The sequence below is a fragment of the Rhinolophus hipposideros genome (assembly GCF_964194185.1).
Source record: "Rhinolophus hipposideros genome assembly, chromosome: 19".
In the NCBI taxonomy this organism is placed as follows: domain Eukaryota; kingdom Metazoa; phylum Chordata; class Mammalia; order Chiroptera; family Rhinolophidae; genus Rhinolophus; species Rhinolophus hipposideros.
The window spans coordinates 7,669,349-7,684,255 of record NC_138065.1 but is presented as its reverse complement, the minus strand read 5'-3'; the positions used below and the strand labels follow the sequence as shown (position 1 = coordinate 7,684,255).

General features: G+C 38.6%; 1 protein-coding gene across 6 annotated transcripts in view; it reads right to left on the bottom strand.

Moving 5' to 3' along the window:
• SPAG17 (sperm associated antigen 17) overlaps positions 1 to 14,907 on the bottom strand; it is a 166,552-nt gene that overhangs the window by 78,474 nt on the left and 73,171 nt on the right. For all 6 annotated transcript variants that reach the window (XR_013991776.1, XR_013991777.1, XR_013991778.1 and 3 more), the window contains 7 exons: positions 14,712 to 14,849; positions 14,511 to 14,624; positions 13,764 to 13,914; positions 12,135 to 12,362; positions 11,821 to 12,039; positions 5,039 to 5,100; positions 4,347 to 4,460 (listed from right to left, as the gene is read on the bottom strand). Coding sequence is in view for 3 of the 6 variants with exons in the window: in XM_081026597.1 (XP_080882723.1) it covers positions 4,347 to 4,460; positions 5,039 to 5,100; positions 11,821 to 12,039; positions 12,135 to 12,362; positions 13,764 to 13,914; positions 14,511 to 14,624; positions 14,712 to 14,849 (1,026 nt within the window). In the remaining 3 variants the exon portion in view is untranslated. The remainder of the gene's footprint in view (positions 1 to 4,346; positions 4,461 to 5,038; positions 5,101 to 11,820; positions 12,040 to 12,134; positions 12,363 to 13,763; positions 13,915 to 14,510; positions 14,625 to 14,711; positions 14,850 to 14,907) is intronic.

Below are 14,907 nucleotides of genomic sequence, written 5' to 3'. Positions count from 1 at the left end.
ACTAAATCTGAGATTCCTATAAACAATTCAAGTGGAATTTGGAGTTAAGGTGTTCTATTGTGTAGCTCAAGAGAGAGATACTTTGGAAGATAAAGTTTTCGGAGTCATTAGTATTAGGTCCTACATAACAGATGAAATCATTAAAAGAATGTTTACAGAAGAGAGAAGATGGGTCAGAGGTGAGACTTGAGGCACTTCAATACCAGGGGTGCCAAAAAAAATTTGTATAAGGGGACACTTTGGTCAACGTTGCTCAAGCAGTAGTTCACCGTCATCAGAAGTGTCTAGACGCTGACGGGAACCCCTTTGAGCACCTCTTGTCATTGCAGAAGTCAAGCGTGACGTGTATTCATCTTTTGTTATTGGTGTATGTTGAGTATACAATTGTAATAGTTTTTTCCTTTCTTAAAATGTGTATACCTTTTTTTTGGCACCCTCTGTATTTGGATGTTAGGTGGAAGAGAAGTATTCAACAGAATTCCAAATGGAGCACCTAGGAAGAATATAACTTGGTGTCTTGGAAACCAAGAGTGAGAAATGTTTCAGGAGGAAGTGGTCTACTCTGTGATGCTGTTGAAAGGTCAAGGACAATAAAGAAAGATAAGTGTCCAATAGATTTGGCAGGACGATTATTGGTACCCTTGAAAAGGGCAGCTTCATGGAGTGGACTTGATGTATTTCGAGCCCAATCAAAATAAAATAAGGTCTGAAATGAACTTCCAGTTAATGATGGAAGATTCACCACATGCATTCCTTAAGACATCACTAAAAAAACAGTAAAATTATTGTTTTTTAATATCACAAAGTTGAAGGCCCTGGGAGAGGAGACAAAGGCAATAGAATTTTAGTAGCTAGAAAGCAGAAGGATACGTTGTAATTGATATAGCAGAACACAGAAAGACAAACTCTCAGATTAATTTTAGGGGAGACCGGAAGCAACCTTATTTGTGTGCAGAAATGCAAAAAAGCTCGGAAAACGGCAGTAGTAGGTACCTCTGAAAGTGGGGCGAAAATGACATTGAAAATAAGAAGATTGGTTTAAAATCTTTTAAAGAAGATTTTAGGGCCCATGGAACCCCTCGGCAGTTCTGAGCAGCCAGGGGACAGCCCATCTCTCACCTCAGGAGAAAGAGGGAGGATTATTACCTCCGTCCAGAAGGTGACCCAGTGGATTCTAACGAGAGGGACCCTTGGCACTGCTGAGGAGAGATACACTACAGGAAAAAAATGGAACTGCACAAAAGTTGAATTCAGTGTTGTCCAACGAAAATATAAGGTGAGCCACAAGTGTGAGCCACATGTGTAATTTTAAATTTTATAGCAGCCATATTTTACAATATTATCATTCAATATGTAATCGATATAAAAATTGTTAATGAGATATATTACCTTTTTATATTAAGTTTTTGAAATCTGGTGCGCACAGCACTGGTGGAGCTAAGTATATGCCGAGCATACGGACAGCACATCTCAGTTTGGACGAGCTACATTTCAAGTACTCAGAAGTTACACGTGACTCGTGGCTACCACACTGGGTAATGCAGATCTAGAGACTGAAGATAAGAAGCCTAACTGCCTTTCCCCCATCACTCAGCTCCCAAAACCCTGATAGGCAAGTTATAGCTTTCAGACAAAAGATTAGGGTTTTTGTTTTTCTCTTTCTGGAGAATCTAGATGGACAAAGAGTATAGACCTAATTAATATCCCAACTCTGGTGTGTCTCCCAAGGAAATCATCCAGCCAAAGCACCCAAAAATGAAGTCTAGTAACTGACAACGCCCTGACTCCCTGAACTCATGAAGCACTTCCTATGATATTTTTAGTGTCTCACTGTTAATATGAACAAAGAGGCAAATAATATTGCTCTCTAATATGAAAAATGGAAATGGCAAAAAAAAAAAAAGAGAGGGAGAACTTGGGGTAAAAGAGATAATGCAGGGAAAAAACACTAAGACTTCAAAGGACTTTAATATCCTCTTAGAAATAAGAGAAGATATGGTATCAGGGAATGTGAACAGGATGCTATAAAAAGGTAATTTAAAATTATAAATAGAACTTTAGAAAATGAAAACGATAATAATAGAAATAGGAGACTCACTAGAAGAATTAGATGAAAGCTGAGCCATTATCTTCAGAACAAAGAGGCGAAGTGTTGGAAACTAGGAGGGAAAAGGTAATGAAATTGGTCCAGGAAGCCCAACACCAGAATGACAGTTGTTCCAGGAAAAAAAGAAGAGGAAAAATGAAGGGGATAAGATTGTCATAGAAATGATTATCGAACACTTCCCTGAATCTAAAGACAGGAGTCTGGATTTTCCTGGGCTCACGAGTACAATACTGGGAAACATTATAGAACCACAAAGAACATCAACAGAAAATCTTGACCACTGAAACAAAGAAAAGGTCTTAAAACCCTTCAGAGAGAAGGGAAAACACAGACTCAAACGACTGATAGCGAATCAGAATTTCATTGATTTTTCTCAAAGCAAATCCGGGAAGCTACGAGATTATTGAGGAATGCCTTCAAAATTGTGAGGGATCATACTTTTTAACTTAGCAGTTGATAGAAAGTCAAACTATCAGCCAAATATAAGGGTAGAATTAAGACTTTTTAAATATCCAATGCCTCAATAATTCACCTGTTATGTATATATCTTAATTCAGGAATCAACTGGAAGAGGTGGTCTCCTAGAAAAAGAGAGTAACCCAAGAGAGAAGACTACGTGGGATTGAGGAAACACAGTGTCTCACTGGAAGGAGAGGGAAAGGATGTGGCCAGGATGACACAGAAGGGAGCTCCCTAGACCACAGCTGCGCAGCAGGCCCAGAGGGCAAGCAGGAGTCAGAGCACATGGGAGAGAGATCACTTAGATAATAAAATTGATAGAATACTTGTTAGGTTTGGATGTTTTAAGAGGAGCTTGACTCTTTGGTAGCGTTTGGGGATGAATAATGATACATGCACAATAAATTATACAAATAAAAAAAATGGGAAAATGAAGTCCAGGAAAAATAGAAACGGTCAAAAAAGGAAACGTCATCATACAATACAACACAATTCGGCTCTGAATAATATGTATACAATTGAAATAAATATTGAATATAGATCGGGCCAAAAATCCTGGTATAGGAAGCAGTGTCAGAGAATGGCACGAAGTGCTAGGGTCAGTACAGGAGTGTAAGAGGAAGTGTGTAAGAGCGTGTGTGGGGGATGGGGTAGGCAGAGCTGTTTTCTCAAGAGGGAGTCAACTGATGATGGTGTTCAAAACAAAAAACGAAACCAAATATACTTGTTAGTTAGAGATAACTGAGTTAACAAAAGAAACAGGTAAATGACTGGAGGGTTTTTATCTCTGGGAATTTAGGCATGGGGGAGGGGTGGGAGGCAGTTGCTATTTTTCATGACTCTTGATAGAACTTTCTGGCTTTAAAAATATGTGGGTGTAAAACTTTGATAAAAGTAAAACTGAAAGGAAGAAGACAAAGAGAGTCCAGGTTTTTGCATAAGATATAAACAAAAGGAGTAAAGGGGATCAAATATATGGTGATGGAAGGAGAACTGACTCTGGGTGGTGAACACACAATGGGATTTATAGACGATGTAATACAGAATTGTACACCTGAAATCTATGTAAATTTACTAACAATTGTCACCCCAATAAAATTAATTAAAAAAAAAAGATATAAACAAAAGGAGCTAGTTTCAGGATGACTTGTTTTTTTGCATAGTGGTTAGGAGCACAAATTTGGGGGGCAGATTTCCTGAGTGCACGTCCTGCTTCTCTCACTTACCAGCCATGTGAGCTTGGACAAGTTACCATTGGTTCAAGTGCCTCAGTTTCCCACCATTTAAATAGCTTCCACTTCAAAGGATTATTGAGAGGATTAAATGAGCTGAAATACATATTAATCGTTGCCTAACTTATGGTAGGTGCTCAATAAATGTTAGCTATCGCAGGTTCTACGGACTTGTTGATTGCATCAGAAAATATTTGGAAGTGTAGTAAAAACTGAACAGAACTGACAGGCAATATGGGGAAAAAAAATGAGGTTGCTTCCCAATAAAGCCTGATGTGTTTTTTTTAAAGAAAGTATGTGCAGCAGTCACGTGCCTTTCTCTTTTTCTTAAAAGGTTTTATAAAAACCTCCCTTTGGAGAGTACATTTTAAACTATTTTGGAGATTCCCGGGGCATGCGTGCGTAGCTGAGTCTGGGAATAGATTCATTTTATAGCTGAAGCAAATGGGAATATCGATCTGAACTAGATCTGAGGGTGACCTAGGAGTGAACTGCTCTATGTCACACCATGACACCCCAGACCCATCCAGCTCACAGCCCATTAATACCTGCAGCAGGACTTCTGGTTTAAAATGTTCAGTGAAACTCCAGTCCATGAGACTGCGTTGCTGCATTTTCTTGATGTCCTCCAACTCTGCTTCCACAGGCATCTTCCTGGGTTTCTAACAAAATGACGGGAATACAACTGCAGCTTTAATTTGGATAAGTCCAAATAGAGCCCTCTTGCACTCCATCAACGAACCAGCAAACACTCCATCTAATTGGGGAAATCTGCATATGTATAAATCCATATGGCAACATTTTAGGAGAACTGCTGCCAGGAAGAGTATGCCTTTGACTTTTTTTTTTTTTTTATGGGCAACATAATCTAAATATTTTTATTGTTAGGTTATACTCTTCTGAGTCCTGTTAGCAATTATAGGCAGGTTTTCTGAACTCACTTCAAGACAGTATTAGCTCTACATGGCTGTATGGTCAGCAGGTGTTTGTGTGGTTGCCAAGCCACACTGTCTAGAGAGGAGCACGGAGCTTGGAAGTTTTGCTTAACCCAGCGAGTGGAATTAACTCCTTTCTCTCCAGCTGGAGCTGGCCTAGGGATGTCTGAATAAGGCCGTTCCTTCCTTCTCTGGCATCTGCAATCTTCTGATCAGCATCTTTTTTTTAAATGTTTCTATTCTGGGTCACGGTTTCCTCCGATCATCTTACTCGCATCTACACTTTTAGGAAAATCATTTCTTACCTTTTCAAGAGACTCAGTCCTTGTGACTGCTTCATCTTTGATCTCATTGTTCGTGGTCTGCTCTGTAAATCAAAGACACCAACATCCAGTTGTGTTTGGCCTTTGTTCTTGCCTGTGTCAGTGCTTTGCCTTTTTGTTGCCCATTTGATCTATGTTTCTGTGCTGAAAAGGTAATTCCTGAAAGGCGTGTTTCATGCCTCGAAAAAGGTGTCGGTGTCAATAATTCTAAATCAGTGTCCACCTAGAAAAGTTATACTAAACCCTTTGAAAAGAACCCAGCTTCCTATCACATCGGATGTTCTGCCTTCAGACTGCATGGCTCACTTCTAACAACGTATCTTTACAAGTTATAAATATTTACTGATTAACGTGTATCAGCTGCTTCGTACACACTGTCTTGTCATGGTGGCCACTGTCACAGAGCCTTTTCACACTTCTGTGGGTCATGTCTGTGAGTGACAGGCAGCGTCAGGGGTAGGGGATATATGGAAAGAACCACCCAATTAATGTACCTCCTGTTAGACAATGACACTATTTTACCATCCCACAGAGGTCTTCGCCCCCTCATTAACCATTTGTTAATGTAAAAAAAATTTAATGAGCATCTGTAGATTTACAGATGGAGTTTAACAAGAGTTAGTTAGATGAGTAAGTGAATGGGTAGCTGGACTCCATGGCACCATGGCACGGGCCCGTATGAGTATGCTCATATGCCGATTGGGACGGAGATACCACGCTTGGCTATGCTGCAAACAGCCGTATTATGGACAGAGAGACAGGTTTATGCTGTTGATTTCTGCATCACCAGGCTTCAGTAAGTTCTACTGTTAACAAATGTTACTGGACAAAACAGGTTGTTTGTTTGTTTGTTTGTTTGTTTAACCTGGATAAACAAACATCTTTACTGTGAACCTCTCAGACTTGTAATATGCTCTTGTGACTGTGAATCTCTACTAGAGAGATGGATAAAGTATACTGCATGTTCTAAACCTGACCAATGGAATGAAGAGGAAATGAACCCTGTAACATATTCGTGGTGTCACTGAATAACTGAGCCAACATGACTTCTGGTTGACCTTAGAATGCTAGAAGATTAATCCCTACAGTGTAAGTCATATATGAAATGGCTCCAGCCTAACTCTCCAAACGCATCTCCTCCCACAATCCTTTGCTCATTCCACTCCAGACTCACTGGCCTGCTTGCTGTGGCTTGAGGTTTTTGCACTTGCTTTTCTTGCCATCTGGCATGCTTTGCTTTGAGATATTCACCTGTTTCAAACCCTTCATTCACATTGTTGAATAACTGTTACTTCCTCATAGCCTTCTGCCTCAGACCCTGCTTTACATTTAATCATAGAGTTTATCAGTACCTGATACTGTTTGTTTACGTCTGTCTCTCCATCTCGAAGTGAATTCCTAGAGAATAAGAACTTTATCTTATTTTCCCTAACTGAACCCTGAGCACCCAGAACATGGTAGGAACTCAGTAAATTTGTTTTTGATTGAAGGGGCATTGAAATTAGAAATGTATGTAGAGAGAGCACAAATGTGGAAGAAATCCTACAACCAGAGCTTATTTTGGGGTCAGCATAAGATATGTGGCAAAGAGAACTATATCTGGGCTTCTAGAGGGAGTAATTATGTCTAACAAGGAGGAGTCAATGTTTTTCTTCCTTTTAGGAGCATAGCTACTTACATTTTCACTACTCGTTCCATTTTGCCTTGGGCTGGTGAAGGTGACAGCATGAATGTTCCACTTTGATTTAGAGGAAAACTATAAAGTCAGTTCAGTTCAGTATTTATATAAATACATCCACTCGAGAGAAAACTCAGGCCAACTATAACTCTAACTAGACCATGATGTCCCATGTGTCCTTGAAGCAATTGATATGAAATCTGTGGAATAAAGATTATTCTACTCTATGGTCTGCCAGATTTCCGGGAGATTTGATATTCCCTTCTGTAGCTAAAGATCCAGCAGAAAAAGTCTCCAGTTTAGAAAATACATTCTAAAACATGGTGCATCAGTTATTTTGTCAAAGAAGAGGACATTCGAAAACTACTCTGAACTCTTTATTTAATAGTAGAGTAAAACTCATTTTTTTTCTTTCTTTCTGATTTCTGCCTTCCACCGCATCACCCTCTGACAGTGTGATTCAGTAGTTTTTGACACATCTGGAAATGGATGCGTTCTCATCCCTTTGAAAAACAGCTTTCCTAATCTGTTTTACTTTAGAGATAACAAGATCCCTCTGCAAAGCAGTTACTTTATTAAAAAAACACCCAACAAGCATAAAGGGCACATCTAAGCCTATAGCCTCACGGTTATCAAGTCTCAGGTTTTTCATAAATATCCAATAGGCCTGTCAAGTTCAAAAACAGTCTCAGATGGAAATCCAGTGTTTGGTTAAGAAAGGCACAAATATTCAGCCCTTCATGTCCAGGAACAGGCTTTTATATGTATTTGATGCTAAGACGGTTGTGCAGGAAATACGTGAACAATTTCTGCTTTGTTTAAAGAGATTTAGAGTGGCTGCTTCAGAAGTGTGATCAAGAGGTGAGGTGAAAATGCAAGACAAACAACAACGAAAAATTCCTTTGTACCCCAACAGCCACCACGAGGCACCAAGCCTCCACGGCCCTCCCCCATCAAATGTAAGAGTTCCTTGCCGTGTGCCAACACAGACCACGGAGAATCCCTGACAGGCTGTGGGTTCAGATCTCAAGACTGTTCAGCCTCTAGGATACACTGATAATTTTCAGTCCTGATAATTTGGAAAGTTGCTGTAATTATCTACTTTACACCAGGACCCAGAACGCCCACCAGGTGGCAAACGTTGCCTGAGGAAACCTATATACCAGTTGCTTTAAAGAAACCAAACCAAACCAAACCAAACCGAAAAACGAAGAATAAAACCTCAGGTCCTCTCTCTCCCCCAGCTTATCCTGGCTCTATATCAACTCAAAGTGACTTCTTTGTCATACGTTATATTCCCATAGGATGGACTAGTGCCACAAAATCCCAGGTTAACTGATCTGGCTTCCTTTGTTTTGTGAGCTAGGCTAATAGGTAAGGGTCCTTAGAACAGAGAAATAGGGAATCAACTCTAGGAAGAAAGGAAGGAAGACCCCAAATCAGGACAACTATCAGCATGAAGAAGAGACGAGGAATATGGCTAAAACACTGGGTGCATCTCAAGAAATTTCTGGCACTTCGGGAGACATAAGACAGAGGAATTATGTTGATGGAGGAAGCCTTGGTTTGGTGGAAGATAGCTCTCTGTTCCCATGTTCTTGAACAAGTTACTTAAGCCCTCGGAGCTTTTATCTCCTTGTCTTTAGAATTGGGATAATAGTCTCTTCCCCATAGGCTTGACGTTTATGTAAAGTATTAGTTAATACATGTAAAACATATCAGGGCAATGTTAAATAAATGCTATTTCCTTCCCTTATCTGTCGCCCTCACCCTCACTTATCAGCCCTACTAACAGGCAAGAAGATTTTCCCTAAATTTACTTCATCAATGATTTCTTCTTCTGTCCTATTCTAGATAAATGAAAATGGTAAGTTGACCATTTAGTCAATACAGACTTAACATCTGTTCTTTTGCAGCACTGACTGACCACTTCTTGTTTTTAATGCTTTAAAAATTATAAAATATGACACATACAGAAAAGTACATAGAACGTAGATATTTGATATAATCAATAATGATAAAGCAAAGTCCTAGCACTCCAGACATCTTATTGTATCCTTTCATAACCACAACTTTCTTATTAAACTTTCATATTGATCCTGATTTTTTTGTATGGATTATTTTGGGTTTTGTACATACACAATATTTACAAATAATAATGGTTTTGTTTGTTCCTTTCCAAACCTTACACTTTAATCTCTTTTTCTTGCCTTACTGAGTTGGCTAACATCTCCAATGTAACATTAAATACAAGCGTCGATAGTAGATGGCCTCCTGATCTCAAGGAAAATCTTCCAACTTTTTATCTTCATATATACTGTTTATTGTAGTAATTTTAAAAATAACTTTTGCAAGGTAATTTTCCTTTTATTGCCAGTTTGCTAAGATATTTTGTTCATAAATTGCTGCACAATTTTAAGTGCTTTCTCTGTTTCTATTGAGATGATTATAATTTTTCTCATTATTGTGCTGATAAATTATATTGATTTTTACAATGTATTTTTTCCCTTCTATTGCTGTTATAAAAACAACTTGTGTGTGATGTATTATTACCATCTTGTATATTGCTAGATCAGTTTGCTTATGTTTATTCAAGATTTTTGCACCTATGCTCATGAATAAGTTTATTTTTTTGTTGTACTATCCTTGACAGTTTTATTATAAAGTTGATGCTACCTTCATAAAATGAGTAGGGAAGTATATCCCTTTTTGATTTCCTGGAATAATTTTTGTTAAGATTAGAATTCGGTTTCTTTCAAATGTTTGTTATCATTAGTCAATGAGATCATTTGAGTTTGACAGGCCTTATTTGAGAAGATTTTAATTATTGATTTAAGTTATTTAAATGGCTACAAGACTATTCAGGTTTTCTATTTCTTCTTGAGTCATTGATAAGAAATACCTTTTTAGTAATTTGCTCATTTCACTTTTAGATTCGGTGGAATAAAGTTGTTTATGTCCTCTTACTATATTTTCATTTATTTATTTATTTATTTATTTAATTAGTTTCAGGTGCACAAGACAAGGTAATACTTAGACGCTCATCATTTATATCCCTCACACTGTGGACCCCTCCTGCCCCATCCCCCCATCCACTATCCCTCTGACCTCGCACCGAGCCATCACATTATATATATAAAATTATAGTTGGCATTCATTATTGTTCAGCTTCAGGTGTACAGTACAGTGATCAAGCATCTACATCTTCCCTGAGGTGGTCTCCCAAATGGACCTGTGCCCATCAGTTACCCTACAAAATCTTTACAACATTACTGATTACGTTCCCCAAATTATTTTTCAAAAACCCTGAGGCCATCTTGGGGTTACCGACTGTTTTCTAATCCTCTCACCGTTCCCCTCATCCCCACCCCCCCGCCCATCTAACAACCCTCAGTTTTCTCTTACTATATTTTCAATGTCTGTGCGGTCTAAGGAAAGTCTGTGCTGTTGTTTTTTTATTTCTGACATGGTTTTATTCCTAATATGGCTATTTATGCTTCGCTCTTTAGTGATCAGCCTTTTGTAAAGTATTTATCATTTAAAACAATATTTTCAAAGAACAAAACGTTTGTATTATTTTTCTTCTTTATTGCATCTATATTTTCCATGTCATTGATTTACTCCTATTTTAATTTTCTTTATTTGAATTTATTTTGTTCATCTTTATCTAACTACTTGAAGTTGATTAGCTAATTTTTAGCTATTTTTTAAAAAATGTATTTATTTAAAGCTGTAAGCTTCTCTCTGAGAATCTCTTGCTGTAGCTGCATTGCATTCTACAAATTTTGATATTCAGCATTTTAACTATCGTTCAGTTCAAAATATTTCCCAATTTCTATTGTGACTTTTTCTTCAACCTATGCATTATATAGAAGTACATTTCTTAATTTAAAAATTGGGGGATTTTTCTCATTATTTTTTTGTAATTGACGTCCTCCATAATTTCAATGTGGTCTCAGAATATACTCTGCAGTTTTTGATCTGTGAGTATTTGTTGAGACTTGTTTTGTGTTCTAGTATACGGTTAATATTTTTTAAGATACACATATTTATGAAGATCTAAGCAGCTGTAGTATTGCGGAGGCTTTAATTAGGCATATGAATTATTGTAATTAGGTAGCAGGGAAAAATAACCAATGACATAAAGCATAGATTCATTATGACTATGGGGATACTAGGGAGGCATTTGTAGATGGACACATCCAACAGAGCCACATGGAAGTGCCCATTAAACATAATCATAATTCAAAAGAGAACTTTAGGCAGAGGGTATTATGGGGGAAAGGCACAGAGATTGAAAAGAGCAGGGCAGGCTGCATAGAGCAAATAGGGCCTAATTCTGTTTGACTAGAGCATGGAATGAGTGAGCAAAAGGGGAGAAGTGGGAAGCATTTTGGAAAGGAATTTGGTGAAGCAGGTACAACAGGCCAAGGAGCTGGGTTCTATTTTACAGGTAGTAGGGAGCCACTGAAGGTTATAAACAAGGAAATAACAGGTCTGTGTTTCAAGTAATTAATCTGACAGCCGTGTGTACATCAGCTGAATAAAAATATAGCTAATATTCTTCTATGCTCCTATGCCTCCAAATCTAAAAATATTTATGAGGCTATATTCTAGAATGAGAGTAATTACCTGAGCTATAAAGAGGAGAGGAAAAGCATTGCTGTTCCCTGAGCACTGATTTGGTACAAAGCTCTGTACTTGGCAGTTCATTAGGTTATTGTACGTAATTTTAAAAATATTTTTTCATATAATCACAATAACCCTGTGAAATATTAATGATACAATTTTAATTATGTTTAATTGTTTTAATTGCATAATTAATAATATGTTTTAAGTAGTTAAACAATGCACTATATTTACTAAAGTAAGAGTGGATGAAAAGGCTGTAGGATATTTTGAAAACTTAGGATTGAAATAATGACTTGCTGAGTAACAACCCTCAGTAACAGAGTTTAACCAAATAACTTAGATAGTACACAGTTTTTCAATTGAAATAGGGAGCAATAATGTATCTTGAATCCGTTTTTAGGTTTATACACTCTTAATACGGCCTCTGCGTGTGCGTGAGCACACACGTACTTACCCAAAGGGTCAGATTGGAGCTGAGTCCTCACACTGGTCTCCTGTTCTGACAGCCCTCTGTTATCAGGCTCTAAAGGGTTCTCATTATTTGGGTGAGAATAAGTCATACTGTAGGTATCAGGCTGACTGGGATCTGAAGGTTCTTTATCGAGCTCATCCTCTTGCATAGATGTTGACCAATTCTGATCCATAAATAAACCTCTGTCTTTGGTTTCAATATCTAATCAGTGCAAAGAGGATCCATGAAATACCACGCTAGAAAAATCGACAAGCATAAAATGCAAGAATGCCTTCTGTCCCCTCCATGCAGTGTACCTGTCTGGTGTCTGGCCTGCTGGGTGTTCATTTTGGCAATATACCATTGCCGTATCTGCTTAGCAAATTGGGCAGGGTTGTCCCATGGAATGTGGAACATCTCAGCATCTGTCCGATCCATCATTTTAGAAGGCTTTAGTTTCCCTTCTTCATCAACCTCGGAGAGTTTTAGGCTCTCAAAAGTAAATACTTTGAAGGCTCGTTCTACTTCATTCCAGCTCAAGGTTTCTGTAAGAAAATAGGACCTGTGCTGTTAGGAATGCTCTTATTACCACATGGTACAGGGCTGACAGAGGGGGAGCCAGGGAACCATCCACCAGAATGAATGACAAGGGAGTCACACCACCATGGGTGTTGACCTAGCCTTAAACACGGGCTCCACAATTCTGCAACACATATGGAAGGTATCGAATAATAAGAAAGCCCCACAATCAGAATATAATTTATCAAGATAATACTCCCAAATTACTTCATATTTAGTCAATATCAGGTGTCCAGATAATTCACATAGACTTTCCAGGGTACCATATTGGTTGAATATGGTTAAAATTTATCCTTTTAAAGCAAAAGCACTGTTGCTGCTGTTGTAATTTAAAACAGAAAAATTACTTGTATGCTGTTATATTCAGTAGGTTTTCCTCTTTGTTAGGACTCAGGATAGGCCTCTTTCCACCCCCTTGAACTGGTGAGATTCTTTCCATAATTTTGGGCACTTCAAAAGCTATCAGCTTTCAATGGGCTCTATTCATTTACGTTTTATCCTTTTACGCATAAGTGTATCCATCCATCCACTCCCTCACTCACTCCCTTTTGTTTTCTATGTATTAGGCTTTGTTATAGGTACCTGAGACTCAAAGAAAAGATTTGGTTCTTGCACTTTAAAAGTTTAAGGTTGAGGGGTGGGAGGTAGGTATTAACAAACAATCATGTATATCAACGTAAAAATATTTTGTAATTTGCTTCAAGTTAGAGAAGAAATGAGAAGGCAGAATCCGCATGCGTGTTTTTCTAGGTCAAATGCTTTCTTGTCAAAGATGTCTACGTAACTTCTTATTACTTCCTATAAGTAGGAACGGATCTGCATATTGCCTCAAGTGGAAACAGCATTTGTTTTAGGAAATGATTGTCTATATCATCCAATCCCAGTGAACTCTGCAATGGGAAGCTGATTTCAGATAGTTTTAATGACCCCCTCTTTCCACCATCCTCTGAGAGCATAATACGGCCCTTCCTGTTGTGAGAGGAGATTAATTTGAATCAACACACGCTCAGCCCCTCACCTCTTAACTAAAATAGGGCTGACCACGTCATCCCCGATGGTGTCAATGAGAGGAGGTGGGGTTAGGGGTGCGGAGAAGGAGGAAATAAAAACAGATCATTTTGGTTGTGGAAACACAGTGGAAAGAAAACCCAGTACATCAAACTGAAGAATGTTACAACACCCTGTAGCAATCACGGATGCTAATGACATTCTTCAAGATAAGACAATTGTAGTCAATCAAAATAGCCCCCTCATTCTCTAAAAGGTCTTTCAACAATCAAAATACTTTCTGCAAATGGGCGTACTCTTAAGAGGCACAAGTGACCGTAAATGAATGAGGGTAAGCCAAGACAAAGCAATGTACTCACCGTTTGTACAGAAGTGCATGAGTTCATGAATTGTAGCCAGACGTTTGGTGCTGTTCCATGGTGGGGGCAGAGGGAATTGAAGGAATTCCCACAGTGGCAACTTGGACTGCATCTCCTGCTCAATTTGAACTGGGTCAAAATTCTTTTGGTTCTGATGAAAAGGAGCAACATGACAGAAGACATTAAAGTAAGCTGTTGAGTGCCTTATGCATATGGAAAGGGCAAAACATGATACTTTCACCCTCATTATTTGGGAGCAGGGGAAATCATTGGTAACCGGGGAAGACAAACTATTGGTATTTTGCTGAGGGTCGAAAAGCTGGTTCTCCCTTTGCCAGTGGTTCCTGGTGCATAGAAATGACAGGTTCTTCACTCACAGTGACAAACTGCCAAAGTCTCATATATATTCATCTTTCCCTCCCGAGATTTTTTTCTGGCCTCCACTAGTTGTACATATTCGTACATATTTAAAGCAAATAACTAGAAGGTTTTAATGCAAATTCGGTGTCGTCACAATCAATTTAATGGCTAATTGGACCGCTATAATTGGGTAAGTTTCCTTTGTGGATATAACTTCTCCCTTACCCGTTTCCATTTTCTGAGATCTCACATTGTAAGCAGGTAACCATTCTGTATAGTATTTTTAATCAGCTTTGGTAATGCTATCAAATTAAGATTTCTTTAACTGAATAATTACAAACAGGCTTTCCTGCATCTGTTAGCCGCAGGGTAACCGGTTATCATCACCTTCAGTGCATACTTCTTGTGGGCGAGTGAGTCGTGATAGTTCAGCAGGAGAGGACCTTTGGGCACTGGTTTGCTTTCATTCTCTTCTTCAGATATAAATATTTCACGGAGATTCTATTCAAATGGAAACAATATTGATTGAGAGAGAGAAGCCATACTTTTTCAGACCGTGCAAGCACTTGGTATCTCATGCCCTCTGACCTTTTTCTCCCTCTCGGTGAGACAGAGAGAGGGCAGGATGGACACGATGTGAGCTGCGATTCTGGGGTCCAGCCCGTCTGCTCTTGGGGGTGGCTCCACCAGACTGGGTGGGACGAGGTCTTTTTCAGTCGCCACAACCTGTTGAGATAAAGAATTGGGAGGAATCGGTTTAATAGTCAGCTCTTCACTGATATTC